At 49.6% G+C, this 27,163-nt stretch overlaps 1 protein-coding gene across 8 annotated transcripts in view; it reads right to left on the reverse strand.

Moving 5' to 3' along the window:
• Positions 1-2,393: 2,393 nt before the first annotated feature.
• The window catches only part of MAMLD1 (mastermind like domain containing 1), a 147,006-nt gene continuing 122,236 nt past the window's right edge, over positions 2,394-27,163 (reverse strand). For 7 of the 8 annotated variants that reach the window (XM_032757789.2, XM_058441612.1, XM_058441615.1 and 4 more), the window contains 2 exons: positions 6,588-6,672; positions 2,394-4,625 (listed from right to left, as the gene is read on the reverse strand). In XM_032757789.2, the coding sequence (XP_032613680.1) occupies positions 3,499-4,625; positions 6,588-6,672 (1,212 nt within the window). In that variant the 3' untranslated portion in view covers positions 2,394-3,498. Of the gene's footprint in view, positions 4,626-6,587; positions 6,673-13,156; positions 13,401-27,163 lie in introns of all 8 variants that reach the window. The other variant, XM_058441616.1, reaches the window with a different exon arrangement.

Raw genomic sequence — 27,163 nt, forward strand, 5'->3', positions numbered from 1 at the left:
GGTGCTGGGGTGCTGGAGTGTTCAGATTAGTGGTGGGATGCTTAAGTGCTGGGGTACTGGGTGTTGGGATGCCTAGGTACTGGGGTGCTGAGATGCTGGAGTACTAGTGTGCTAGGGTGCTGAAGTGCTGGGGTCCTGAGATGCTGCAGTGCTAGGGTGTTGAGATGCTGGGCTGCTGGGGTGTTGGGGTGCTGGGATGCTGGAGTGCTGAGATGCTGGGACAATGGGGTGCTGGAATACTATGGTGCTGGGGTGCTGGGGTATTGAGATGCTAGGGTACTGGGATGCTGAAGTGCTGAGATCCCGGAGTGCTGGGCTGCTGGGCCACAGGCTCTTGAACCCATTCGTCTGCCCAGGGGAAGAAACCAGAAGATAAAGAGCTAATGAAGGAGCCTTGGTTGAGAGGGAGGAAGTAATGGAAGGAGCAACATCTTGTAGAGGAGCAGGAGAGAATGGACCTCAGGTTGGGAGAGAGGGCCAGGCTACAGGCTAGAGAGGCAGAAGGATTCCAGCAGAGTGTGGGCTCCAGGAGCCAAGGGGGAACAGGTTTCTGGGAGGAGAGAGTCCAGTACTGCCGAAGTGGCAAGCCCGCTGAGGACCGGGAAGCTTCATTTGGCTTTATGACCAGGAGGAATTTGGAACTCTGACTAGAGTACTTAGGGGGAAGGAGGCAAGACTGGAGCCAGATTGCTCTGGGTTGAGGGGTGAGTGGGAGGTGAAGCAGGGCACTGTCACTCCTTTGAAGGGTGGCAGAGAGCTGGAATTGGTGCTGGATGGGCTGTGGGGTGACAGGGTCATGTGGAAAGCCCCTGGGGGGCACCTGGAAAAGGAGAGGCTGACAGTACAGCGAGAGGACAGCGAAGGGAAAGCAGACTGGCCGAACGCGCACTGCCAGGAGGAACGAGGCTAGGGTCAGGACTGCCAGGGGCAGTGAGGCCAGCCTGGGGTCGGGTGGCAGGACGCGTCCAGGAAGCTGGTCTGCACTGCAGCCCACACTGGCTCAGCCTTGAGGTTCCCTGTGTGGTTGGGGTAGGAAGTTGAACCCTCTGGGAATGGAAGATGGAACCAGCTCTGCGAGGCAAGCTCAGCTTTTATCTGTGGGTCTCTGAGGGCTGGCAGAGCTGAGTGGGGACAACTCTGATCCATGAGGCTCTCAGGTTGAGGTGGCCCCTCCGGGAGGGCTTCCTTTTCCCAGCGGGTAGGTTCTAAGCAGCAGTGGCTGGGCGGGTGGGTCCAACACAGAGCCAGAGAAGGGCGAATGGGCCTCCTGGCACCCCACCCCTGCTGCCCCTGAGCTCAGTGACAGAGGGGGACAGCACAACTGAGCCCAAGTGCTTTGGTGTGGCCCTGAGGGAAAGCTGCAGCCTGCCTGGGGCCTGGCATGGATGGGACACTTGAGGCAGAGGGACAATAGTGGGAGCTGCAGTGAGGCTGGCTCCTGGCAAGGCTTCCTGAGGAGTGCTGCCTGAGACGGGCAGGGAGAACAGAGACAAAGTTGGTGACAGGGAATGAAGGCTGAATGAAGGACTTTACCCAGACCTATGAGGATATCTCTCTCAGCAGGAAGCAGGAGGGGACTGTGTGAGGACTGGCCAAGAGCTGGAGTGTTGGGACAATGACTCTTTCTACAACCCCTCTGTCCCATCTCTGGCCCCTGGACTGGGGAGGTCTGCTTCCACCCCCATTGGTCGATTGTTGTCCCTTGTCACAGCCATTGAGAATTTTGGCAGGGAGCATGTTCTTAGAGCATTCTTAGGCTCTGTGGGACATAACGGCTCTGCCTCAGAGCACGTGCCTTTCTCAGCTCCTGAAAGCCACTGATCAAATTGGAACATTTTGTACCTTAGGGATGAGGATATCAACTCTCCCAGCCACTTAGAGGGATAAATGTGATGACGCATTCAATTGTGACTGCCTCTGATCCCAACTGTTGCTTCAGCTGCTCTCCTATAGCACATGGCGGGAGGCGTGCATCCCAATAGCTACCTCCCCACTTTTGGGGAGATGTGGTTCCATCCATGAAACCCGGGTACCCGCCTACCAGGTCCTGGCCTATCAGGTGGCAGGGTCTGGTCAAAGAAGGGCATGTGTGGTCTTCAGCAAGGGAGACAGGACGGTGGTGCAGAGAGTCTAGACCCTCAGGGCAAGTCTCCCCCACCCCTGCTCCCGGGGCAGTTGTCTTTGTGGCCTCCCATCCCCCTGTTTCATCCTCTATAAAATGAGGGGCTGAGCCCCAAATAACAGGCTTCTTTGCCGTGATGCAAAACTACTGAATCTTTCTTTCTGACACACAAGGCATCGAGCAGCCTCTGAAAGAACCAAAGCCACTAGCAGGCTTCCTGACGTGGGTTTGTAGGTATTGAATACTCCCTTGAAAAATAAAAACATAGAGGCACTTTTCTCCTGGCTGTTTATTACAGAACAAAGAAAAAACACACTGGCTCGAAACAGACGCCAGATTTCAAATGTAGAGGCGAAATACGAGGTGGCAATTAAAATGTGATTACACAAAGTCTGGACACTGAGAAAAGTTTACAGGACAGTGGGTGTGGGTTTTCTATAACAGACACTTAAATATACATGACGATAATTGCAGATAGAAACCATCAAAGACAAACCCCAAATCAACTATTAATGTTTACAGATGTTCCCCCCCCAAACCACAGAGCCTTACATCAAAACAAATACTGAAAGGCTTTAAACCAGGAACAGCTCGCCTTCACCCCACGAGGGTGCACACAAGCTGGGCTTTTTCTCTCGGTCTGAATGGTAAAGGGAGGAGGATACTCTAGCTCCTCAAGGTGGGTTGCTGAGACAGTGCTCGGCTCACACGCTCTCTCTGCGCCTCTCCCAGATCTGGAGAACTCTCTCAGCCTCCTGGTAGAGTGTCTCTGTGGGGCGCTTAACGATAAAACGGCTTCTGCTGTAAGTGCTCATTAGGAAAGAGCTAGCGGAGACTGAAAGGTTTGCGAAAGAGATCAAGAATCACACAAGGCAATAGGATTTTTAGTGAACATAGAAATAAATGGCCAAGTGGTTTTCTATTTGGCATTTGTCAACTTGCACAACAACTCTTGGTCACATCCACATTGCTCATTGCATTAAAACCATAAGCGACTCAGCCACCTAGCTTAACAAGGTATCACTGGAGCAAACAACACAGTCTGCGTATTTGTAACATTGTATAATAAACACAAAACAATGCATAGTAAACACAACTCTACTGAAACAAAAGCCGCCGCTTTATTTACAAAGTCACAAAATGAAGTATAAATACTTCTGTCATTAATGTTTAGGAAAACCATTTACAAAATTTTCAAATATGTACACGTAGCTTGAAAAATCACCAGCTTTCCATTTTGTCACAGGTAGAGAGAGGGATAAGCATGGGCTGACGACACCACTCAAATTGTAACGGGAGACAACTGCGGGTATGGATTGACACCACTTCCTAGAGTGATGTCACCATGGGGGTTTCTGTGGGCATCCCGCTCAGCTTTAAAGTGCCCCAGCATCCTGGGTGACTTGTCCAGCATTCTGGGCTGTGGCATTTTGAGCAGCAACATGCTGTTCCAAAATGTCATCGATCAGCCTCAAGTTGCACACCCAGTCTTCATCTGGGCTCACACAGGAGCCTTTCAAGAGAGCTTCAATGAAATCTACCTCATTGCAGCCAGGTGACGAAATCAGATCATTTAGTGGGGGTTGGGGCTGGCGCAAAAAGTCGGCAGGTGGCAGCTCAGGGGGAATACCCGTTCTGTCGAACGGACCTGGGAACTGGCTGGCGGCAACGGCAGAAGCAGCAGCAGCGGTGGCAGCAGCAGCCACATAGCTTGGTGGCTCGATGGCCTGTATGGGGCTCAGGGGACTAAAGCTGGCCATACCCTGCTGGAGGAACTTGGTGGTGTTCGCTACAGGCACCGGGCCCCGCACCGGGCTCTGCCTGAGGCTCTGGCTGCCCGGCAGGCTGAAGCTGGGGTTGTTGGCCAGAGCAGCACTCACCTTCTGGCCAGGCCTGCCTTCAGAGGCCATCTGATTGGGAGGCGCAAGTGCCCGCTGCGATGGGAACGCTGGGGCCACCAGGGGCACTCTCACAGGCGCCTTGGCAAAGATGCAGTTGCTATCAAAATGCTGCTGAACGCTATTATCCACTTGGCTGAGGGGTGGTTTCCCCGAAACTGCTGTGGTCACAGCTGCTGCCGCCGTGACCCATGCAGCATTGTTGAACGCAGTGGGCATTCTTGGCACACTAGGCTGTCTGAGCTGGTGGGGACTCAAGGACTGGGTGCCCAGGGAGCCGGGACAGAACCCAGGCAGGGGCACTTCCGGTGGGGTGGCCTTGGGACTCTGTGTATGCTGGCAGACAGAGCCAAGACTGCCCAGGGGAGTCTGGCCTGAGTGTGAGAGGATGGGAAACTGGGGGCTGGAGGTGAAAATTCCTTGCCGCTTCCCCAGAGTTGGTGAGATCACTCCCATGCCCTCGCAGCTCTGGTGCCTGGTAAGTGGGATCATTCCTGGACTCAGATTGTTCTGAAGGAGCCCAGTTCTGGGCGGCATCAAGTGCTTGCTAGATGGGGGGCTTGCCTTGATCCGGCTACACTTGGAGGTGACTTGTTCTTGGACGGCTACGTACAGAAAGAGAGAAGTGGGGATGAGTTCCAAAGGCATCTTCGACTCGGGCTGTGGCCACCGGAGGGGAGCTCCTGGCCCAGCACGGACTTCTCATCTCCCGCCCTTGGCTCTCTACTGAGCTCCCCCCTGCTCCCCAATTCCTCACAATTCCCCTCATTTCTCTGCCCTCAGCCTGGACTGCAGTTCTTCTGGGAAGCTGCCCCAACTCCCTAGGTCTGTGCTCACCAAGAGCAGATCACACTGGACTGAAATGCCAGCTGATTTGTCTCTTCAAGAAAACTGGAAGCTCCCGGAGGCCAGGGTCCATGTCCGCCTTTACACTCAGTGCTCTGTATGCAGGGCCTGGCACTGCCCACCCCTTGACAGGTGGTGCATATTTTGTAGAAGGAAGGAAGGGGCCAGGTGGGGTGGGCTGGGCTGGTGGCGGGAGCTAGCTCAGCCTCTTAGATTCTCTACCTGATGGATGTGACCTGGGACAGCAAGTGAGTGTGGTGAGGGAGTGTGGACGGTGCTTTGTTCCCCTCTGTTCTCCTCATAGCCTAGATGGCCTCTGAGCCCAGATGTGGGGCTCAGACAACATTTGTTCAACTGAACTGTAATGGGTTTCCTTTCTGAAGGCTGAAATCTGGGAGCTGGGATTCTGGACTCCCTGAGTTCTGAACAGCCTGGGGACGGAGAGACACGGAGCAGAAGATGGAAGGTAGAGTCCCAGGTGCCTAAGATGGGGAATGCATCTCCCCTCATTGTCATGAGAGTCCACTCTAGCTGATATCTACTGTGGCCAATATCTACAGGTACTTTTTTGGAGTGGACACTAAGTCATGTAGCAGTCATATGGTTTACCCAAGGTCAAGTACGGGAGACAGTGCAGTCAGGGCACAAGCCCAGTGTGTCTGACCCACCCAAGCGTCCATGCTCGTATCTACAAAAATGATTTTTTCTCTTGCAATGGTGCCTAGGTTCTTTTATTATCATGGCATGTGTATGTTTTTCAACTAGGTTACAATGTAGCCTTATAAGGTTAACCTCCTGGAGGCCACCAGCCTTCCTGAAACTTGTCTGTGCTGTCCCTGCAACTGGAGTGTGCCTGATGTGGCACTCCAGCCTGGACAAGTGGGACACGGACTCCGCTGGTATTAGGCCCAAAGAGGTCTTCCATAAGACCAGAAGAGCAATGGTGTAGAGGTGTCATGGGCTACAATAAAGATGCTGACCTCCTGTCTGAGGGCAAGCAGCCTCATCTGACCCTCAGACAAATGCTGAGTGTTCCCAAGACTACCCTTGGCCTGGTCCAATCTCATCCCACTGGTGCGTAAGGGTTGCTGAACTCATGACTTCTTGGCTAGCCTGCAAGCTCCATGGAGTGGGAACTACATCAGGCCTTTTGCTAACTGCTGTATCCTAGGTCAATAAATGTTGATCACATTTATAGCTGCCATGGTAGGGTGGGGACACCTGCTATCTATCTGTGGAGGCTCTGGGAGCCTCTGACACAAACTTTCTGAAGCAGAGCCTCCCCAACCCCTTTTCCATTCCCTATACCTGACAGATGGCCCAGGAACCCATTAGAAATGGAAGGTCACTGCAGCAGTGTGTGAAGGTGTGTGTGGGAGAAGGGCAGGATCAGAGCCCTGGGGGTGTGGCAGCCCCCAAGTGATTCTAATCCAGATCCTAGGCGGTGTTTCCCTGTCCCATTGAAATAGCTGCTTTAAGGGGCCTGACTCAGGGAAATCAGTCTCTTGAATTAGATGGTGATTTTGGAGTCATTTAGACCAGGCCTTCGATTGGGATCCTGCTCTTAGAGTTGGATGAATTATTTAACTGATTTTCAGATCTCCTCTCTCTCAATGCTTTCAGAAACACAGTAACTGCTTACTCTGAAATGAATTCTCACCCCACTTCCACATATGCACCCCTTGCCCACCCCTTTGGGAACACTGGCCTTAACTGCTTACCTTGAAATGGACTCATCTGTTGGGAGATATATGCATTCTGCCGTTCAGGGGTCATTGCCATAAGACCTGATCTCTGTTCCTCTTGCTAAACAGAAGATGAAAAAGACAAATTAGATTACAGCTACCAATAAATAATTAGCCTTAGGATGGCTGCGTGGGGACCTAGGACTTGGCTTTGGTGCAGCAGAAAGCATGAATGAACACACCAACATACACTCGCATGCATGCCCCACCCTCTCGAGCAAAATTCCACAGGTATAAATCAAGTAAGATTCTGCACCTGGGTTAAAAACACCAAATGCAACAGCATAGAATGGGGCAGGAGAGACAGAACTTTATAGCAAGAGCACACAGAAAAAAGATTTAGGCATTTTGGATGTCCATCTGCTCAGGATGGGTCAGCAGTGAGATGCGGTCACCAAAAGAACAAATGTAACATTAGGCTGCATTAATAGAAGCAGAGTATGTAGAAGGAGGGAGGTGACAGTCCTATGCTAACTCTGCCTTGGCCAGACTATACCCACAGGAGTCTGGGCGTGCCAGTCTCAGGGAGACCCAGACAGACTGGCTGCATTCAGAGGATGGTAAGTAATGAGAGTGGGGATTGGACTTCAAGCTACCCAGACAAAGAATGGCTGAGCAAGCCGAGGATGCCGTGGCTGGGGCAGAGCAGACTGTGGGCTCTGCAGTGGTGGGTACCTAGCCTCCGCAGGGCTCTCATAGGGAAAGGACATCAGGAAGAGGACTGAGGCTTGTTCCTGGTGGTCCTGGCATGAACGGCCAGATGATCACATGGTCCGGTGGACACAGTCTCCAACAATGGGAGTAGCCAAACACTTACTGCCAACCTCCCGCCCTTCTCCTGACTAGCTGCAGCATAGGCAATTGGGAGGAGCTTCCTGTCTCCATCTGAAAGCTGGCTGGGTGGGCAGGGGGAGGAGCGAGCCAAGTTTCAAGGCCGCAGTTTCAGCACTCAGTCTGGGAGCGGCTCGAGGAGCAAAGGGGAAGAACATAGCCAGGAGGGAATAACATGAAGGCCCCCAGACCCAGAAAAGGCATGACTTGCTTTGAGACCCTCGGCCAGTTGGTGTCAGGTCGTGACTCGGATCCAGGTCTGACTCCCAGTCCAGTGCTTGAAGCCTCACCCCACACAGTGAGGGGAGCCCGGCCATCTCTGCTCAACTGCTGCCATCTCTCTCCCCTTCTCAACCACCAAGGCAGCTCTGTCTGGGAGCACACGCTCCAAGTCCACTTTCTGCTCTGTGTCCCCCCAGATGCCAGAGGACTTGACTGTACAACACGGGCTGCCCGTGCAGTGCCTGCTTTTCCAGCAAAGGGCTTCTGGGAACCCTTCTCTGCACTCAGTGGGGCTGGCGGGAGTGGGGCGGGGTAGAGACCCAGTGCTTGGGACTGTGCCCGGCTCTCAGGCCTGGCAGCAGTTCCTGGCCTTGGTTCCTGCCAAGGCAGAGAGGACAAACACATGGCACCGGGAAGACTACACCAGAAGCGATTCCACCAGACTGGGGTTTGCTTTTCTCTCCCGCCCCTAGCTCGCTTCCTGTCCTGGTCCCCGCCTCCCCCTCCACTGGAGCTGCCGTGTGGGCAGTGAGGGGCTGTGTCTCAGCTGCCCTATGGAGCTGCCCTCTCCCTGCCGAAGCATTGGCAAGGTGGCAAGGGGTGGCGGTGGGGGTGGGGGTGGGGGTGGGATCTGCCTTCTCAAGCTCTCATTATACTGAGCACGTCTCACCCATTATTTTATGTCATCTAGCAACACCCCATGTGGACACTGAGGAGCACGGGGGTCACATGATCACTGCCCAAGGCCACACCATCCGGATCTGCCTGAGATGCTCAGGGTTGGCGGCCATTTCTGAAGGCAGCCCTTTCGCTTTGGCTCTTCTTGTACCAGTCTCAGGACATCAGGGCAGAAGATCTACAGTCCCCAGTTTACTGATGTGACAGCAGAGGCTCAGAGAGGTTAAATGACTTGCCCAAGGTGACACGGCTAAGAAGTACAGTACCTCCTAATTGCAGACCAGGTGCTTCCGCTGCTTCTGGGGACGGATTCCTGCATGGCTGGCTAGGTCTAAACGGTCCTTAACTCCATCCCCACCAGTTGCTGCATTGGTTTCATCAAATAACATAGTTGTACAGAGGTGGGGGTTCAGGGGCAGGGGCAGATGGAGGCTGGAGAGTGTGACTAAGGAAACAGCAGGGGAAGTGTGGTAAAAAGTCCAAAGGGAGGGACGGAAAGAGAAAGCCAAGCCCAGGGGCGTGCCAGACAAAAGGAAAGGCCGCCGGGGCAGGGCAGGCTTCAGTGGGTGCTGGGGCGTCTTCATCCCGGGAAGCACACATTCCAGAGGACCCCGGAGTCTAATGGAAAAGCTGGCCAGCCTATCACTATGGAAACTGCCAAGGCCACACAACGCTGCTGACACCCAGCCTGGGTGCCGGTGGCCAGCTCTGCAGGACCTTCAAGTCTGGGGTGCCACCAGCAAGCAACAGCCCTCCACGGGCTCTTCACCTTACGGCAGTGTCCAGAGGCACCGCCAGCCCTCTGCTCCTATGCTGGTCCTGCTGTCCCTGGCAAAAGGAGCCAGAGCATTCTCTCCAGGCCTCCCGAGGAGGCTGCTTCCTTTGTTTTGCAGATGGAGGCTCCCATCCTTTGTTCTGAATCAATGTGCTCCAAAGATAAGCCCCAAGAAAACAGTTGTTGCCTTTTGACACTGACAATTAGAATCGTTGGAAAATGGAGAAAACAGGAAATGACAAATGGTTTCAGTGACCAGGAGGAAACGGTGCCTGAAAGTTGCTGCTTAGTGACTGGGACACTCGCTTTCTGCTCTCTTATGAAGCACAGCCTAGGTCGTGTGGCCTTTTATAAACAAAGCTATGAAGGGGTCGTCAAATTTTCTAGGGCTGCAACTGTGGCACTAGGTCCTATTGTGCCAGGTGACACTGACAAGCAGCACTGAGTTCTGTGCAAGCCCAGGTGTGCTTCTCATGGTGACCCCCAGAGAACTAAGGCCCAGCTCTTCCTCTGTCACATCCCCTCCCAGCCCCCACTCTCAGACAAGGGACCACATTCACAGTCTCAGCCAAGATGGCAACCTTGGAAGTCCTGGGGATGCCTTTCTAGAAGCTTCAGGCTGATGCCAGGAAGCTGTAAAGCCCCCACCTGTCTCTGGGGGTTGTGTGCTGGGCAGGAGAGAGGGGAAAAAGCCCAAACTCCACCACTGCCTGCTGGCACAACTGAGCCCATGCCAGGCACTGCACCGGCTTCACTCACCAGCCACCACGTGCTAATGTCTCCGGTTTACCCAGGTGCCATCACCTGAGTGCTGCTTTCTCACCACTGCATGGGAAAAATGATCTCACTACCAACTCAACCACTTAAGCGGGCAAAAGGGCTCCAACGGGGGAAAGGCAGAGGACAAACAATCAGGGGGACTGAGACAGATGCCCACAAAACGTTCCTGGATTTTACCCGGATTCGGGCTGCAGTTCCTTGCCCCATGAGCCCTTGGAGGAGAGCATCCTGACTTGGACAAGAATTCAAATGACATAGCTTCTGGGGGATGGCAGTGAATGGATCCAAAGCCGTGTTTTATGAAGAATGTGGAGGAAGGGAGGAAGGAAGGGAGGGAAGGAGAGAGGGAGAGGGAGAGAGAAGAAAGGAGAGCAAGAGAAGGAAGAGGAGGAGGAGGAAGGGGAGGGGAGAGAAGGAAGGGGAGGGGAGAGGAGGAGGGAGAAGGGGAAGGGAGGACAGAAGAGGGGAGGGAGCGGGGAGATTATCTACCCCTCCATGCTAGGGAACTCCTGTCTCCTTTCCCAGCAGACACTGCTCCATGAGTGCCCCCACAGAGAGCCAGCCTGCCACACAGCAGAAGGTGCTCAGCTATCTGTCCTAAAGGTTGAGCACTAGTGTATTCCACAAGGAAAAAAGCCTTCTTTTGTACTTTTTGGAAGCCAGAATTAGAAACAACTCATTCACCCTTCTGACTTTTCCTTTGGAATGACAGGAAGATAGTATACTGCATGGGACCACCACACATTCAAGATCTGAGTTGTGGGGACCCCCACCCCCACATGGGTGGGGCCCCCTGAGACCCATGGGCTCTGACTGGCCATGGCCCATAGATAGTGACAACGTAGACACTGCTGTCTGAAGCCTAGTTGGAGGATGGATGGATACTTTTAGGAAAAAATTCCCTTCGGTCGTCCTTCAGAAACTACAGTGGCTTCCTAAAATGAATGGCAGGCAAGTTTTGATTGTTTCCTAAGTTCCTCCTAACTCTCAGAACCTGTGACTCAGCTTCTCCGGAATGCCTGCAGGGAGGCAGGACCACTGGGAGTAATGAGCACGAATTGGGCCACTTCTCCCAGTGGACTGTTAATGCCAAGATCTGGGGTGGAACCCACTGAACACCTGCCCTTTTGCGTTTCCTTGGCTCTGTGCCTTTCCTTGCCCAGAATGCAGCCAGGGGGATATGGGCCACGGTAACTCTGGGGCCCCTGAACCTACCTTCCCAAGGCCCTGACGGGAAGGTATTGCTTACGTGACAGTCCAGTCAGTCCCTCTGTCCCTCAGTTGACAAACATTGATCATGGGTCTACGATGGGCCAGGCTCTGTTCCGGGCATGGGGATAACACCGTGTGTCTCTACTCTTATGGACACAAGTAAATCAATCAAAGCAGATAATGTTCTAATGACCACCCAGTAGGGTGAAGGGATGGAGAGTGGGCAGGTGCTGGCAGAAACCTAAGGTCAAGTCATGGGACCCCACTGGGGAACTGGAACCTGCCACACCATTTTCTATGTTAGGGGTCTTTCCTTGCCCTTCTGGAGACCTCACCCATGGTAATGGTGCTGCCCTCAGGTTTGAACTGGTCTGAAGCTGTCACTGGGGGCTTCACAAAATGAATGCCATTGAAAGCAAACGGCAGAGATCTGTATATGAAATTCTTTTTACCCTTTGTTTTCTGTCTTCCCACATGATCTATGACTGCTGCAAACTCTATTCTGACTCCTCCTCAGTCTTGGCGGGTCTGGGAAGAACTTGGTTTAGATGCTGGGAATGATCCCGGGCAAAGGAAACAAATATATTTCCAGCTTGCCTTTCTTCTTCCCCTGTGGTGCCTGCATCCTCTCTCTCGTACTGACTCACAGGCTGGACTGACAAAGTGGCTGTGTTGAGAGGGAGGATTTAGTGAATGCCAGGCCTGACCCCCAAAGGCCCTCAGGTGGGGCCAATTTCCAAGGTTCTTAGAGAAGATTTGGGGCCACAAATCTGCTCTGCCACTTCACTGCTGGGTGAAAGCTCTTGGCTTGAGAAGAGAGAGAATAGGCGAGGGACAAGAATTCTCAAGGCAAGCTAGCTGAGATCATTTCATTTGTGGCTTCCAAAGACAGGGAAAGGCAAGGCAGACCAGGGTGGAAACAGCGACATCCTGAGGGGACGACGTCCGTTTTGCTAATTCTGTTTCCCTGGCAGCTTTGTGCTGGACAAGATTTCTCTGGTTTCAGCTGAAGAGTGAACAGCTGAGGAGCTCTGTGACTCTGAGAGAGAGAGAGAGAAATCAATAGCCCTTGAAAGGAAAGCACTGCTTGTTCTTCCAGGCCAGGGCAGGCAGGATAAAAAGAACAAGGCTGCACATACCAAAGCCGAATTTCCATTAAAGGCCAGGATCCTGGGAGGCCCTTTCAGCTTAATGACCGTCTTCTGATCACTATCACTTAGAAAATGTTCATGTCTCCAGTTTTGTCTGCAGATAGGGCAGACATCCTGTGCACATTGATATTTTATGCACCAGATGCAATTCTCTGCAAAGGTCCCCTCTGGCTGGTGTCCATCCGCTTGCTCTCATGGCCACTGATGCGACTCTGGGGGCAAGTCAAGCCATTCCTTCTAGACTCTAGAATCTAGAGGATGATCCCAACTCACAGCCCTCTTGGACAAGCTTGGTTTGGATTCCTTCTGCCTGTACTGCCCGGACTGCCAGTCCTCCAGTAGGGCAATCCAACTTCCTGCCTCTAGGGTGTGGGAGTCCTGGGCGGGGTTTGGAATCCACAGCAGACGGCTGGCAGGAGAGGCAGTTCCTGAGCACCCACTAGGTGCCAAGCAGGCAGGTATCAGGTGCAGGGCTTCGGAGGTGCAGGGCTTCGGAGGTGCAGAAGCACAGCCCCTGTCCTCCTCAGGTTCCCAGTCTGGCCTCAGGGACAGACAGGCAGGTATGGAAACGGGGTACTGGAAGGCATACAGCTGAGGGAGAGAGCAGCTGCACCCTGGACAATCCCCCACTCATTTCCCTGGAGGTGGGGCTGAGGCTCCTGGAGCACTCTGCTTGCTTGGGTTGTCCCTTTGCCAAAGAATGCCGGGCAGAAAGTAGGGAACAAGCAGGCCCAGGAAGCACTAGAGGTCCCTCATGGGTGGACAGAGCTTTACCTTCGGAGCTGTCACCTCCTGTGTTCCTCCCAACAACCCTGTGAGGCAGGCGGGCAGGCTGAGCAGGGGACTGTGCCCCGTTGACAGATGAGGAAAGCGAGGCTCAGGGGGAAGTGACTTACCTGCGGCGTCGCAGCTAGGCAGTAGTGGAGCGGGCACCTGCCTCCAGGCCTTCGGATCCCAGCCGCCCCAGGGCGCTGCCTCTGAGGTGCTGTACGAGGAGGTGACTCGGGCCAGCTCATGAGCAAAGGAGCTGCCGGGCAGGAAGGACTCACTCCCCAGGGCCTGGCAGGACGGGGGCTGTCGCCCGAGGCTGACCTGGGGGGGCCTGGCTTCCCCAAGCTTGCAGGCTTTGTCTACATGAGTCTACAACAACCGATTGAACAATCCATCAGCTGCTTGGCCACAAAATGGTTCTGACTGATCTTGTCACTGCCCTGAGTGCCTAGCTGGGTCATCTGGGTGTTGTGGTTATACCCACCAACTGGTTTGGTGGAACGAAACCAAACAGCTTTGTGATCTTAGCTTGTCTTGGGTCATAGACTTCTTTGAGAACCAGTTATAAGCTATGGTTTCTCTCCACAGAAAAAGCACTTATGGTGTCTCCCCCTTTCCAGCCCACCAACATTTTACATCGAATTTGGGAGTGTTTTCTGGACCACTTAATACCCATCCGTGGATCTCATGTGAAGACTCCCTTGGCTTGAGAAATCACTGTCTTGTTGAAAATGGGAACAAAGCTAAGTCAGATAGCTAGTTCATCAGCAATGACTTTGACCAAGCCTGATCCCACCCTACCCCACCCCACTGACCACCCCCCACAACGGAGCACACAAGTCTAAACTGGTTTGTAGGTATGTGTGTGTAAACACGCTGAGGAATCTGCAAAACCAAACGGTCACGAGTAAATCTCACAACAACCATGTCCTGAACTGCAGCCCTTGTTGAACTCTACCCCACTAGGGCCCCAAGACTTTAGGACTTGTGTGTGGGTGGGACCTCCCCTTTCTATCATGCTTTAGAAGACAGGGATTTCACCAGAATTGAACATATTGAACATATGACCCATTTTTTTCAGCCAAAGGCAATTAAAATAACTTCATACTTGATATCCATGTCAGCAAAAGCTGCAAAACGCAAATGGGTGGCTGCTAAGAGCCCTGGCACCCTGACGAGCACACCAAGTGCTTAGCAACAGTGGTGTCCAAACGACCAGCTGGAAGCCTGCCATGATGAGAAGTTGCTCTTCTTTCTACATGAAGCAGCACCTCTACTCTCCTGCTTTTAATACCTGAGCTGTGAGTGATCGTCTATGTCCATTAGCAAACATCCCAGTGGAGAAGGAAATGCTCATACCCGAAATCTAAGCTACATAGTTAGAATCACTTCAGTTTATTGCAATAAACACTTACTAAGCACCTACTGTGGGCAAGTCTTTGCAATGGATAATAGTTCAGTAGATAATTTGATGTAATATTTGAAATAACAATAAAAATTGCCACCACTGAATTTATTGAGCATTTGCTGTGCTTTAGGCACTAACCCAGGTTCTTTAAATATTTCGTCTTATTCGATCTGTATAAACAGCCATCCATGAGAAAGGGACTATTATTGCCCTTATTTTACAAATGAGGCCACTGAGGCCCAGAGAGGTTAACTAAATTGCCCAAAATCATACAGCCCACTAGTAGCAGAGCAGGATGCAAACCCAGGCTTGCCTCATTCCCAAGCCCACATGTCGTTTGCATTGGTGTGGATGTGTGCATGTGTTTAGTCATTAGCATGTTATATGATAAGCAAGTTTTGGAACATAGAAACTTAAAATGTGCCATTAAGAAAAGTACAGGCAAGGTTTTCCAAGGGGAGGTGTGGACCTCCAGACAAATTCTTAAGAACAAATTATAAATACTTAAAAATAGGAATAAGAAGACAACCTAACTACCTGAACAGTTTTAGAGATGACTCATGCCCACCCTCTAAAACCCAAACAAAAACAACAAAGTCAAGAAAACCCATGAAATCGTAGCAAGTGATTTCTATGTACTTGTGAAAAGGATTTCTTTACCATTCTAATGGGATTTATGCCAACCATAGAGGGCTCAGTGCCCCTCCCATGGGGTGGTTAGTGAGTACAGAGCTGAGCTCACCGGCCATCTGCAGCTTCATATCATCAAGCTCCAGTTTGTCCTTGGAGCAAGGTTATCTGGGACATGAGCAGAGACATTGCTTTCTACAATGGACAGTTCTCTCTGCCTGCATACCTAGCTCCTTGATAACTTTAAACACCATTTTATAGCCACACTGGAGTTTTGAAGACCTCAATATGCAAATATTACTCAGGTTCTGATTACTTGTCTGCTCCATGATAACACACTCTAAAAGCAATGAATGGGGCTTATTTGTAGAGAACTGAAGCGTTTTAAGCTTTTGCTCAGGAATCCCTGGTAGCTTCGTGTGACTTGCAAGATATTAGTGATGGGTCAAGAAACAGGACCCCCCATCAGCATTAACATACGCTTGCAGTGCCTCAGTAGCCCATCAGGCAGAAAAAACTGCAGATGGTACATGGAAATGACCAGCGGCGGAAGATACCCCGACAGCGTGGGCAGTTCTATTTCAGCAGCAATCAAGACGGGGCCTGGAGCCACTCAATCAAGTGGAGCAGGATGGGAGCAAGCACTGTGCAGACCAATGCAATCCCCAGTTAACACAAAAAATAAATAAAAGAGATGAGATTCAGTCTCTTGACTGTGACTGACTGGGAGCTTTACAGCTGATGCTTGTGTCTTTTCTCCATTTCATTTAATTAGGAAAAGAAACTGCTTATCACACACTCTAAGTGTGAGGTACAACCTCCACAGAAAAGGTTAGGAACACTTCAACTTCTAGAAGTTTCTAAACATAAGGTAAATCCATCTTTGTCCTTGGGATCACTGCACATCTCAGAAAGGCAAATAAATCAGTAATTGGTGGGCATAATTACTAGCTCATGGACTGACGAGGTCTACACTATTTCAAATCTCACAGAAGTAAGCCATGGGACAGATAGTCTGATGGTGGTGCCCCATTTCCTGGAGGTCACACCTACTCATCCCCCTGGACCCTGGGCTTCTCATGATTGTCAGAGAGCTTGCTGGAACCAGGTCAGCCCAGTTTTCCTTCCCCTGAAAAATCCTCCAATGGCTCGCACCAGACTAGAGATGCAAGTGCAAGCACAGCCACCCTCTCAGCAGCCAGGTTTTGCGTTCCATAATGTCACGTACCCCCAGTCATACCAATCTCCTTGGAGCTCTCCAGACAGGCTGCCATGTGTGGTCGGCCCTCTGTGCTTGTGCTCCTTGGTTTGCCAAGCCTGGAATGCCCTTTCTCCATGACCGTACTCTGGGAATTCTGTGTGTCTTTCGAGATGAAGCTCCTCCACCCTGGAAATTCTGCCTCTCTTTCCAGGTCCAGCTCCTGTGGCTGAATACCCTTGGCTGACTGAACATTCTTGCTGGGCCAAGTCTTAATCATCTCTAAATCTCTCTGGTGCCCCGACAGTATCTAGCCCAGGCAAAGGGCTCAGCAAATACTTGCAAAATTCAATAGACTTTACTATGTTACTAGCCTGGCATGATGTTCTAGGCACTTGGGAGATTATAATCTGGTGAGCATTGTGCTAGTCTTTTTTTTGGGATAAACACCAATGATAAACTGAGCCTTTACTCTCATTTTAGCACATCTACTCATCTCTTTTCAGTGCTGGTGGGTTTATAAAACCCATCAGTGGAGCCGGGCGCGGTGGCTCACGCTTGTAATCCCAGCACTTTGGGAGGCCGAGGCAGGCGGATCACGAGGTTAGGAGATCGAGACCATGGTGAAACCCCGTCTCTACTAAAAAATACAAAAAAAAAAAAAAATTAGCCGGGCGTGGTGGCGAGCGCCTGTAGTCCCAGCTACTCGGAGAGTGAACCGGAGGTGGACTTCATGACCGAGGTTCCCACTGCACTCACCTGGCGACAGACGAACCTCTCTCAACCCATCAGTAGAATAGAGAGTGATCATAATCATATGGTGAAAATAACATCAGCTAACACATTTACTGAACATGCTTTAGTGTGCTGGGCACTGAACTCTGTGCACACATGAATTTGAGATAGATTGTTCCTAGCTAATAAGATGAGGAAGTGGAGATGGGCTTACTCAAGTCACACAATAGCAAGATGGGGTACAGACAGAAACCAAGCTAGAAACCAAGCAACCCCTGGGTCTGGAAACGCATGGGTTCCTTCTCTGCACATGGCGAGGAGCAGTCAGGTGCTCCTCCTTCTTTCATACTGAAATAACTCTGCATTTTTGGCTATTCTGTGACACTCTGTGCTATTCTGTAGCTCAAATGGCTCTGGCGCAAGGAGCTCAGATTATGACTAACCCCCATAGATATTCAGCTGCTTTGCAAGAAGTGGATGAATGCTCTGGCTTTATAAATTATTGACTAGATTGGATATTGGCCCAATCTTCACTCTGGTGATTCAGAAGGAGGCACATGCACATTTGCAAGGTTATAGTAGTGCACCCTAATTCCACTGGCTTCTGAGAGCTTGTAGGTTTCTTGACTTAATCATTCTGGAATTAAGGTAATGGATCCTCAACACCTTTTCTTTCTCTGGCCTTTACTAATCATGTAACAGAAATGAGCAGAGAAAACCCAAGAAAGCGAACTGGAGACTTGATGAGTGTGCCAAAGATGCTCAGAGAAGCAATATTCAAAACATAACCCTCACCCAACCCCCACCTCCCTTCCCAGCCTCAAATTCTCTCAGTATCTCCTTGATGGGTACAGTAAGCACTGCTGATAGGCCTTGGGTTTCCAAGGGAGCCATTCAACTAACCGTCACGTTCGGGCAACCGAAGAAGGGAGTGGCAGGATTTCCTTTGGAGACTTCCAGAATTAGACAGCAGATTTAATGCATGCATCTAAATTCTCTCCCTCCCAGAGCCTCATTAAAACTCAGTAAGAGTTTATGTTTTGTTTTGTTTTTAAAGACAAAATCCCACCAGGATAGAGAGAATAGGAGAGGAGATAACAGCATCATAATTTATGAAACTAAAATGTGGCTAGACCAGGATTAACTGACTACACAGCACCAAGGAAGCTGAATCACAAGACAGCAGAGGAGAAAACTGGAAAGGTTCGTGGTCTATATGGCAGAATCTTCCCCAGGCTCAGGAAGAGGAGCTCTAGATGTTCCCAGATCTGGGAGGTAAAGTGGAATGGGGGGACATGGCCAGCTTAATGGGGTTGGGCTGGAAGCTGGTTAAGGAGCAGGCAGATCTCTGAATCCCCTCTCTGACTCTGTGCCCCCAGGCATCTGCCTGTCCCCCACCCTGGAAGAGGTCTGGCTTGACCCTTGTCTGGTGAATTTCCTGCTCTGCTTTCCTGGTCCTGCTGGCCGGATCAGTGGAGGCCACTCACTTCACCCCACAGGGATGTTCTGTGTTGCCCTACACCTGGGAACTGGAGGTACTGGAGGCACGCTGCAGTGAGCTTGAAAGCAAAACACAGAGGGCAGTCCAATCTCTTTGGCCACATTTCTCCTGCATATCCAATACCATGTCCACAACTCTGCTAGCGTCCTGATGGTGGTGGGCTCTACACATTCCCGGGAAGCTGAAGGCAGATAATGACCAGGGACAGGTCAGCCTCTCTACTTCTGAAAGCCTTCATCTACTAATGGCCTGGGACTCTTCCCTTAAATGCTTAGATTGTGTTTTCCACTAAGGTTTTTGTTGTTGTTGTTGTTGTTTGTTTGTTTGTTTGTTTTGGGACGGAATCTCGCTCTGTCGCCCAGGCTGGAGTGTAGTGGCACGATCTCAACTCACCACAACCTTCGCCTCCTAGGTTGAAGGGATTCTCCTGCCTCAGCCTCCTGAGTAGCTAGGATTACAGGCACATGCCACCACGCCCGGCTAATTTTTGTATTTTTAGTAGAGACGGGATTTCGCCATGTTGGCCAGGCTGGTCTCGAACTCCTGACCTCAGGTGATCCGCCCACCTTGGCCTCCCAAAGTGCTGGGATTACAGGTGTGAGCCACTGCACCTGGCCAAGGTTTTTGTTTGTTTGTTTGTTTTGTATTGAGGCAGGGTCTCACTCTGTTCACCCAGGCTGGAGTGCAGTAGCGCACTCCACGGCTCACTGAAACCTCCACCTCCCTGGCGGGCTCAAGTGATCCTCCCACCTCAGCTTCCCAGGTAGCTGGGACTACAGGCATGTACCACCACTCCCAGCTAATTTTTGTATTTTTAGTAGAGACAGGGTTTCCCCATGTTGCCCAGGTTGGTCTCAAACTCTGGGCTCAAGCGATCTGCCTGCCTCAGCCTCCCAAAGTGCTGGGATTACAGGTGTAAGCCACTGTACTCGGCCCCGCCACTAAGGTTTTGAAAATGAAGCAATTACAAGTTTAAGTCTATTAATAAGTGATGAAGCTACGTAGAAAAGCAGAATAATTATCTTGGATCAGGAAGGTTACATGGGGATCTACTTGGGGGTTATCAATATTTGTTGACACAGGTTTTAATTTTTGTTTTTTTTGTTTGTTTTCTGAGATGGATCTTGCTCTGTCTCCAGGTTGGATCATGGTGTGGTCTCGGCTCATGCAACCACTGTTTCCGTATTCTCCCCTTCACCTCCTATACTGGATTACAGGCAGGCACCACCACCCGAATGGGGTTTCACCATCTTGGCCAGGCTTGTCTCGAACTCCTGACCTCGTGATCCGCCCGCCTGGGTCTCCCAAAGTGCTGGGATTACAGGCTTGAGCCACTGTGCCTGGCCCATTTTTTACTTCTTTATTAAACTGTACATATAGGCCTTGCACACTTTTCTGCATCAATGTTATATTCCACAATAAAGGGAAAAGCTATATACACAACTTGATATCAGTAATGTGAAACATACATTTCTACATAGAAAAAAAAATGACTGAAATACTGCACTCCAACATGTTCACACAGTAGTTGTTTCTGGATTATTTATACATTAAATGTTTATATATTGTATTATGCCATGAGGTTTGTGTTTTCTCTCCACTTTTCTGCATTTCCCAAGTTTACTACAAAAAGCACATATTACTCTTATAATCAGAAAGTCATAAAATATATTTAAAAAGACAAAATTGAAACTAATAAGGATCAACAAAAAATAGATGAGCCATCTGTGGAAATCTGCACAGAATACTACCTAAAGGGATTGGTGACGTGCATGATCTCACTAGGATGAGCGCAAAGCGTGCCAGAGCCTAGGGTCTATTTCTAGGGTTGGCTCTTGGAAGCCAGGATAGTTGTTATTTCTGGGAAGAGGGAGGGGCACACAAGGGGCTTCTAAAACATTCTGAATGTTCTATTTCTGAACCTGGTTGGTGGGTACATGACTGTTGGTTTTATTATTATATGTTTTATATACTCTTCCGTATGTATGGTGTGGATTCCAAAAAAAGCTTTCCTTTAGAGAAAACCAGAATCATATAAGTAGAAAATATGGTGCTATGTTGAAGGAACAACTCAAGTTTATATAAAATCATCATCATTTATAGGCTTAAAAAGTTGCTTTGGAATTTTGGTCTGACTGACTTGTCTTTTCTGCAGCAAACCACGCTCCTTCTGGACCTGCTCCAGGCAGAGGGGATTAGGGTGGGTTCAAGGCTGCAAGTACCTAGCTCAGAACACTCTCTTCATGGGACTTAGAGTTTGTCTGGTGTTGGCTCTCTGAGCTCTTGTCAGGAATGCCGACCCTTCCGAGGTTCAGGATTTGAAGCCTGCCTTCCTACCCCAGATTTTGTCCACATAGACACTCAAGTATGTATTTCAACTACAAATGACCTGTGCTTTCCTATTACTCCTCTCTTTCATGGTAACCTTTCTGGTATCCTTCCTTCCCTACATTTATGGGCGGCGGACATCATTCTCTGCTCTCCTGTCACCGAAGGCTCCACCTTCTGTCTTCTTCTGACCCATCTGGTTTTCCTGGGGCCACCTCCTCTCCTTACCACCCTAACACTTTTGTAACTTGAGGAGAAATGAGAGATCACCTAGTCAGGTCATCATTCTCTGTAGATGAAGAGGCCCAATGGTTTGCTCAAGAATTGCCAAGCAAGTTAAAGACAGAGAGTATGAGAGTCAGCAAGACCTACAGAAAGCATCTATCCACACTGTTTTGCAGGGACTTAGTCTTTGTGTGTGGACCCCTGGAATGCCACCCACTAAGAAACATTGTCTGACACCAACTCCCCACTTGGTAGGTGGGGACACTGAGACTCATAGCAGGAAAGGGCCTTGCCCCAAGCCAGGGCAGAGTGGAACTCATCACTCTCAATTTTCAGTCCAGGGCACCTTGTTGCGACTATCCCAAAGGCAGCCACTTTCCCTGGTCTGAAAGACCTGGAGAGAGAAGAGAAGAGAAGGATGGAAGGCAGAGTATGCGGCTTTGATGCATTTCCTGGTGAAAACAGATCTAAATGAGAAGCAAATTTCACGAAAGGGAAGAGAAGAAAGTGTCCCATACGTTGCTGGCCTGTTTCAACCTTGCTTTGATTCTTCCCGAAAAGGGTACCCTGTATTTCTGATTTCAACATGCAGACCAGTGTTAGGAAAGCCACTGCACCTCTACTTTAGCCTCCAGGGCTGTGCCCTGCAAATGGCCTGCAGCCTTGGTGCCTCGCTCTCCAGACTGCATTTTGGAAGATGGGACAGAGGCTTATGGAAGCCCACATTAGAACAGGGGAGCAGAATGGGTGAGATGAGGGATCCTTGATAGTGAACCAGATGAAGGAATGGTAGCCAAATGCCAGACCTCCTTTGTGGCTTCAATCCAAAGGCTCTGGAGCCCTTCCAGGGCAGAACATCAGGCATGTTTACCCCCACTGTCCTCAACAGTGACAGAGGTGCAATCTTGGGCAGTTGGCCATTTTGAATGCAACCTCCTTAATCTCAACTGGGAAGGCTCCCTAGCAGGACCCGTGTGATGCACACCTGGAGGAAGCTAGACTAACCAGAACCTCAGCACAGTTCCATCTGGGATGCCCAGGTCTAAGATGAAAAAGGTAACTCTCTTTTCTGGGTCCTGGCCCAGTTGTGTCTCTCTCCACCTCATTCTCTGAGATGCCTGTCTCCCCTTTTTTGTCCCACCAGGAGGCAAGAGCTATCACTGGGCCAGACTCTGCCAGAAGCCAAGCCAGCTTGTTACCCAGCTTCTCAAGGAGCAAAGAACAGCCTTGTTTCTATCTTATCCCCACTGTCCCCTGCCCCTGCCCCACCTCCCAGCCATTCAGCTTCTGGCTTCTCCAGAGCTGCCTGCTTCTTTGTGGTCCTCCATTCCTTGAAAAGACCTTCTAGTCATTAGTGTATATAAATGGCCACTTAGCCCAATTACAGTGAGGTCAACAGCTGGGGCTCTGAGAGTTGTCACACACTGGCACAGGAGAGGAGGCTATTCCTCCAGATAATTTTGAGGGCACTCTCATCCACTTACAACAAAAAGCCCATCCACTGTGCTTGGCAGTAGGTGATCTGAGAACCAATGGAACCAGGTTAACCCTGTGGCACTATTCAGTGAGGAGAGCAGTGATGGGCACTGGAAAATATCAGAGACAAGGCAGGAGACCTGAAATCTAGGCTTAGCTCCTCATATACTTGGCAGCTGTGTGACCTCAGACAACCAGTGTTACCTCTCTTAGCCTCAGTTTCCTCATGCAAAAGGAGGGGGAATAACAACAGAGCCCACTGCTTGGGGGTATTGTGAGGACAGGATGAAAAAACAAACAGAAATCCCTCAGTACAGGATTCAGTGCAGTGGACACTCTTGCAAGGTCTGGTTCAGCCCTCCACCCCTACCCTTACCAGTATAAAGAACTTTGGCCTAGAAGTCAGATGACCTGAGTTTTAATTTCAGCTTTGCCATTAGCTGTGTGAACTTGAGAAAGTCCCTTTCCTTTTTACATATATTGAGATGATCATGTATTTTTTGTCCTTTATTCTGTTAATATAGTGTATTACATTGATTGATTTTCATAGATTGAACCAGCCTTGCATTCCAGGGATAAATCTCACTTGGTCATGGTGTATAATCCTTTATACATATGTTGCTGGATTGAGTTTGCTAGTATTTTGTTGAAGATTTTTACATCTTGATTCATAAGGAATATTGGTGTACCTTCCCCTTTTATGGCCACAGTTTCCCTACAATGATGTAGTCGAACTAGACAACCTCCAAGATCTTTCAGTATTCATGTCCTCTGATTCTGTGAAACTAAGAAAATTAGGAAATAGTGATTCATAGGTATCAGGCAGGCAAAACTTAGACTCTTTGTAGAATAATTAGGAGGCCAAATATTCAGTTTGCTTATTTCTCAAATAACTTTAGTTTCTCCAGTCTGCCCCAACTCTGAGGCCTGAATATCTTTAGATGCTTATGATGGCAACTAAAGCCTACAAGCTAATTCATTTTAAAGTTCTTCCAAATGCATAGGGTTTTATTTTTCTAGACCTGGGTTCAGATGGGGAATTCAACAAACAATGGAAAGGGGGAAAAAACAACAATCTAAACACTGAGTGAGAAAGTAACAAAGAAATAGTCTAGCTATCAGCCAGTCAAGCCAGCCTTGGCTTTGTTATCCAAAGTAGTCAGTCTAATTCTACCACCTGTTTCTGTTCCTGTAGCTGTCTACTGCCTGCCAGGGACTCTGCCTTCCCAGCCACAACTACCAATGGAAGGATGTAGTGACCATACCAGTGGCTGCTGACATCTCCTGCCACGGGAAGCATAATTGCCTCCAGCAGCCACCCCCTTAGATCCACCATTTTTGCTGCACTTGGCCTGGGCTGTACTCCCGGCCAATGACTGAACATGGTGAGCTTAGTAATGCAGGCCCATTTCTGTGAGGAGCAGGACTCCACCAGTAGGTGACTTTGGCTCAAGGACTCTCTATTGGCCTGGTTGAACTTTTCCTGAACTGCGTTACTGTCTGAGACTCTTCTTACCCAATCCTCCTTCTGGCCCCAGTTGTCACAGACCACCTGCATTGTGGTCTGAGTCTCTGCCCACCTTCTCTTGCTCTTCCCTGTTTATCTTTCACAGGCATTTCCCCCAATACATTCCGTCAATGTCTAACCCGATACGGGTGCCTGACTTCTGGCAGACCTAAGCAGACACAAAGGAGTACTTGGTTATCTAGCTCTTCTTTCTGCCACAAACATCAAGGGAACCCTTTCTCCCTCATCCCTCTGCCACACCCCCCACTGCCCCAGTGAACAACCACAGAGAGAGCTGTGGTATATATTAGGCTGGTTCAAAAGTAATGGCAAAAACCGCAATTACTTTTGCACCTACCTAGTATTTGTGTTCCCCCAAATTCATATGTTGAAACCTAACCCACAATATGATGTCATTAGGAGGCAAGGCCTTGAGGAGGTGATTAGATGATGGGGTGGAGCTCTCCTGAATGAGATTAGTGCTCTTATAAGAAGAAGCCCAAGGAAGCTACCTTGACTCTTCCATCATATGAGAATGCAGCAAGAAGGCACCATCTACTAATCAGGAAGAGAACCCTCACCAGACACCGAATCTGCCAATGTCTTGATCTTGAAGTTCCCAGCCTCCAGAACTATGCACAATGCATTTCCATTGTCTCTAAGCCACCCAGTCTATGGTATTTTGTCATAGCAGCCCGAACTGACTAAGACAGTGAGCCACATGAGAAGTGCCCCAGCCCCTCCCTGAAGCACTTGGCTCACAGATCAGTGGGTTCATTTCTGCCTGAGTTTTATTGTTATTCTGTAGATTCCTTGGGCTAGATATATTTTTCTGTTATTTTCCTTCTTCACCTCAGTCATGAATTGGTTGTTTTAAAAAAGACAATGTAAGTCATAGGGAAACTCCTGACAACTCTACTCTCCTAGGGTTCCTGATAAAAGGGGATTCAGTTGAGTCCTCTGATGGTCTCTATCTGCCAAAGTCCGGCAGCCCTTAGCAAACATGCTGCTCGTTTCTGTAGAGAAGGTTCTGGTGTCCCACCATACTTCTCTCTCCCTCATGAAGGGCTTGCAACCTAGCAAATGGGTGGCTTATATGGGTCTGTTTCAAAGGAAGAGCCAGCTCTGGGAAGAAAAATGATGAGCATAAGCATAACCTACCACTGTGCCTGGGAAAGCAGACAACTTTTTTGATGTGTGAATATCTAATGAGAATGGAATCCATCAATTACCTTAAACTTAGGCACGGTTTTCAAATTCAACATATGTGGGATGTACTTTTAGTCAGTTTGTAGACGTTATTTGTAATAAATAATCTGGCTTCTCTAAAGAAATTATTTTAAGTGTTTGGTTTGGTTTGATTTAATGGTAAAATTATATTTAGTGGCAGAGAATTATAGCAATGGTGATAAACTATAGAGTGTCATAAGTTCATATCTTATTCCCACATTTGAAGCTGCCTGCAGATGCATTCAAGATGCAGCCAGAAGTCAGGAGACTCAGGCTGTTATTTGGAGCTCATCATTTTACAGCCTTGCTGGACTCCCACTTTATCAGGGGAAAAATGTGGTGTTGACCCAGATTAGCTCTCTAGGCCCTGCTGAGTTGGGCACTCTGTAAGCTGGAGGGTCTTCTATTGTCTTCACCTAAGTATCTATCAATAACCCAAATGGGCATGGGGGAAGAGGGAGCTGGGCGTTGACTCAAGGGGCTGTTGTCTGAAGAAGGGAGGCCCAGGGTGCCTGGTAGAGAGATACCTTGGGCACTGGAAGGCACCAGCTTCCCAGAGAGAAGGAGGAGGGCCATGAAAAAGTTGGCTGTAGATGCCAGGGACACTGGGACTCTTCAGCTGTGTGTTTGTGTCTTCTGAAGACTTGTGTTTCATTCCTTTGGAGCATGCATAATCATACACTGTGGGATGTGTTATATAGATTGCTTGATAGTTCACCACTGTAATAAAATACTGTGACTGGAATCTGCTCCCAGTCTGCCTTTGATAGCACTTGTGCAACACACATTTACTGAGCATTTACAGTCCAGGACCTGTGTTGTGAAAACATTGATGGACAAGGCAGATGGTGGAGCACGTCAGTGAGGATTTTTAATAAAGTCTGTTAAGTGCTATAAAGGAACATTGTAGGACACTAGAGAACAAATAACAGGAGAACCTGACCTAGGCTGGGGTGAGGCGTTGGTTAGAGGAGGCTTCTTGGAGGAAATGAGGTTTAAGCTGTGACCTGAGGATGAATAGATGTTGGCCAGGTGAGGGGCCCTGGGGAAGAAAGTTGGCAAAGTTCCCAAACCAACTTGATCTATGTCACAGCTTCACCCAGTGCCACTCCTATTCTAAGACCCAATGAACACCCAGGTCACATAGGGAGAATGCTTGCAAAATGTGGCCTAATGATCCAGGATGTCCTTGGGAAAAGAGCTGCTTTCTGCAGTCACGTGGAATCATCCCACAGACCGCTGTGCTGTAGTAGATGGGGTTGGGGAGGATGGGAAAGCCTTTACCTTTCTGTTTCTAATTTCTTCAATTCCAGAAAATTTACTTTCCTGAAGCGCTAAGGTGTCCTTCACTTTCAGCCTCAATTGTTGAAAATTAGATTACAAACCAAAGCAGGAACTCCATGATATGTTTTTAAGTTGTTCACACAGTAGAGTTGGGTGTGTCCCATTTATAAAACAATCCATCATAAGTCAGTATAGCGCAGAAGAGATAGCTAAGAAAAATCCCTGAGTCCTAAATGTCAGAATCAGAAGGGCCCGTAAGGATAATCTAAATCAGAGGTTCTCAAAGTGGAGGGGCAGCGGTGTCCTTGTACTAGCAGCAGCAGCAGCAGCAGTAGCAGCAGCAGCAGCAGCAGCAGTAGCAGCAGCAGCAGCAGCAGCCCCTGGAACTCTATTACTTGAAATGCAAATTCCAGGGCCCCACGTGTATCTATGGAGTGAGAAACTCTGGGGATGGAACCCCGTAATCTGCATTTTAACAAGCTCTCCAGGCCACATTCCAATGTGAGAACCACTAGTTTAATCCAATCCTCTCATTATACAGAATAGAAAACTGAGTCTCAGAGATGCATGGACCACCTGACCCCTGGTCAAGCCTTGCTACTGCTGTCCA

This window comes from Hylobates moloch, unplaced genomic scaffold (assembly GCF_009828535.3).
Source record: "Hylobates moloch isolate HMO894 unplaced genomic scaffold, HMol_V3 SCAFFOLD_7, whole genome shotgun sequence".
Classification (NCBI taxonomy): Eukaryota; Metazoa; Chordata; class Mammalia; order Primates; family Hylobatidae; genus Hylobates; species Hylobates moloch.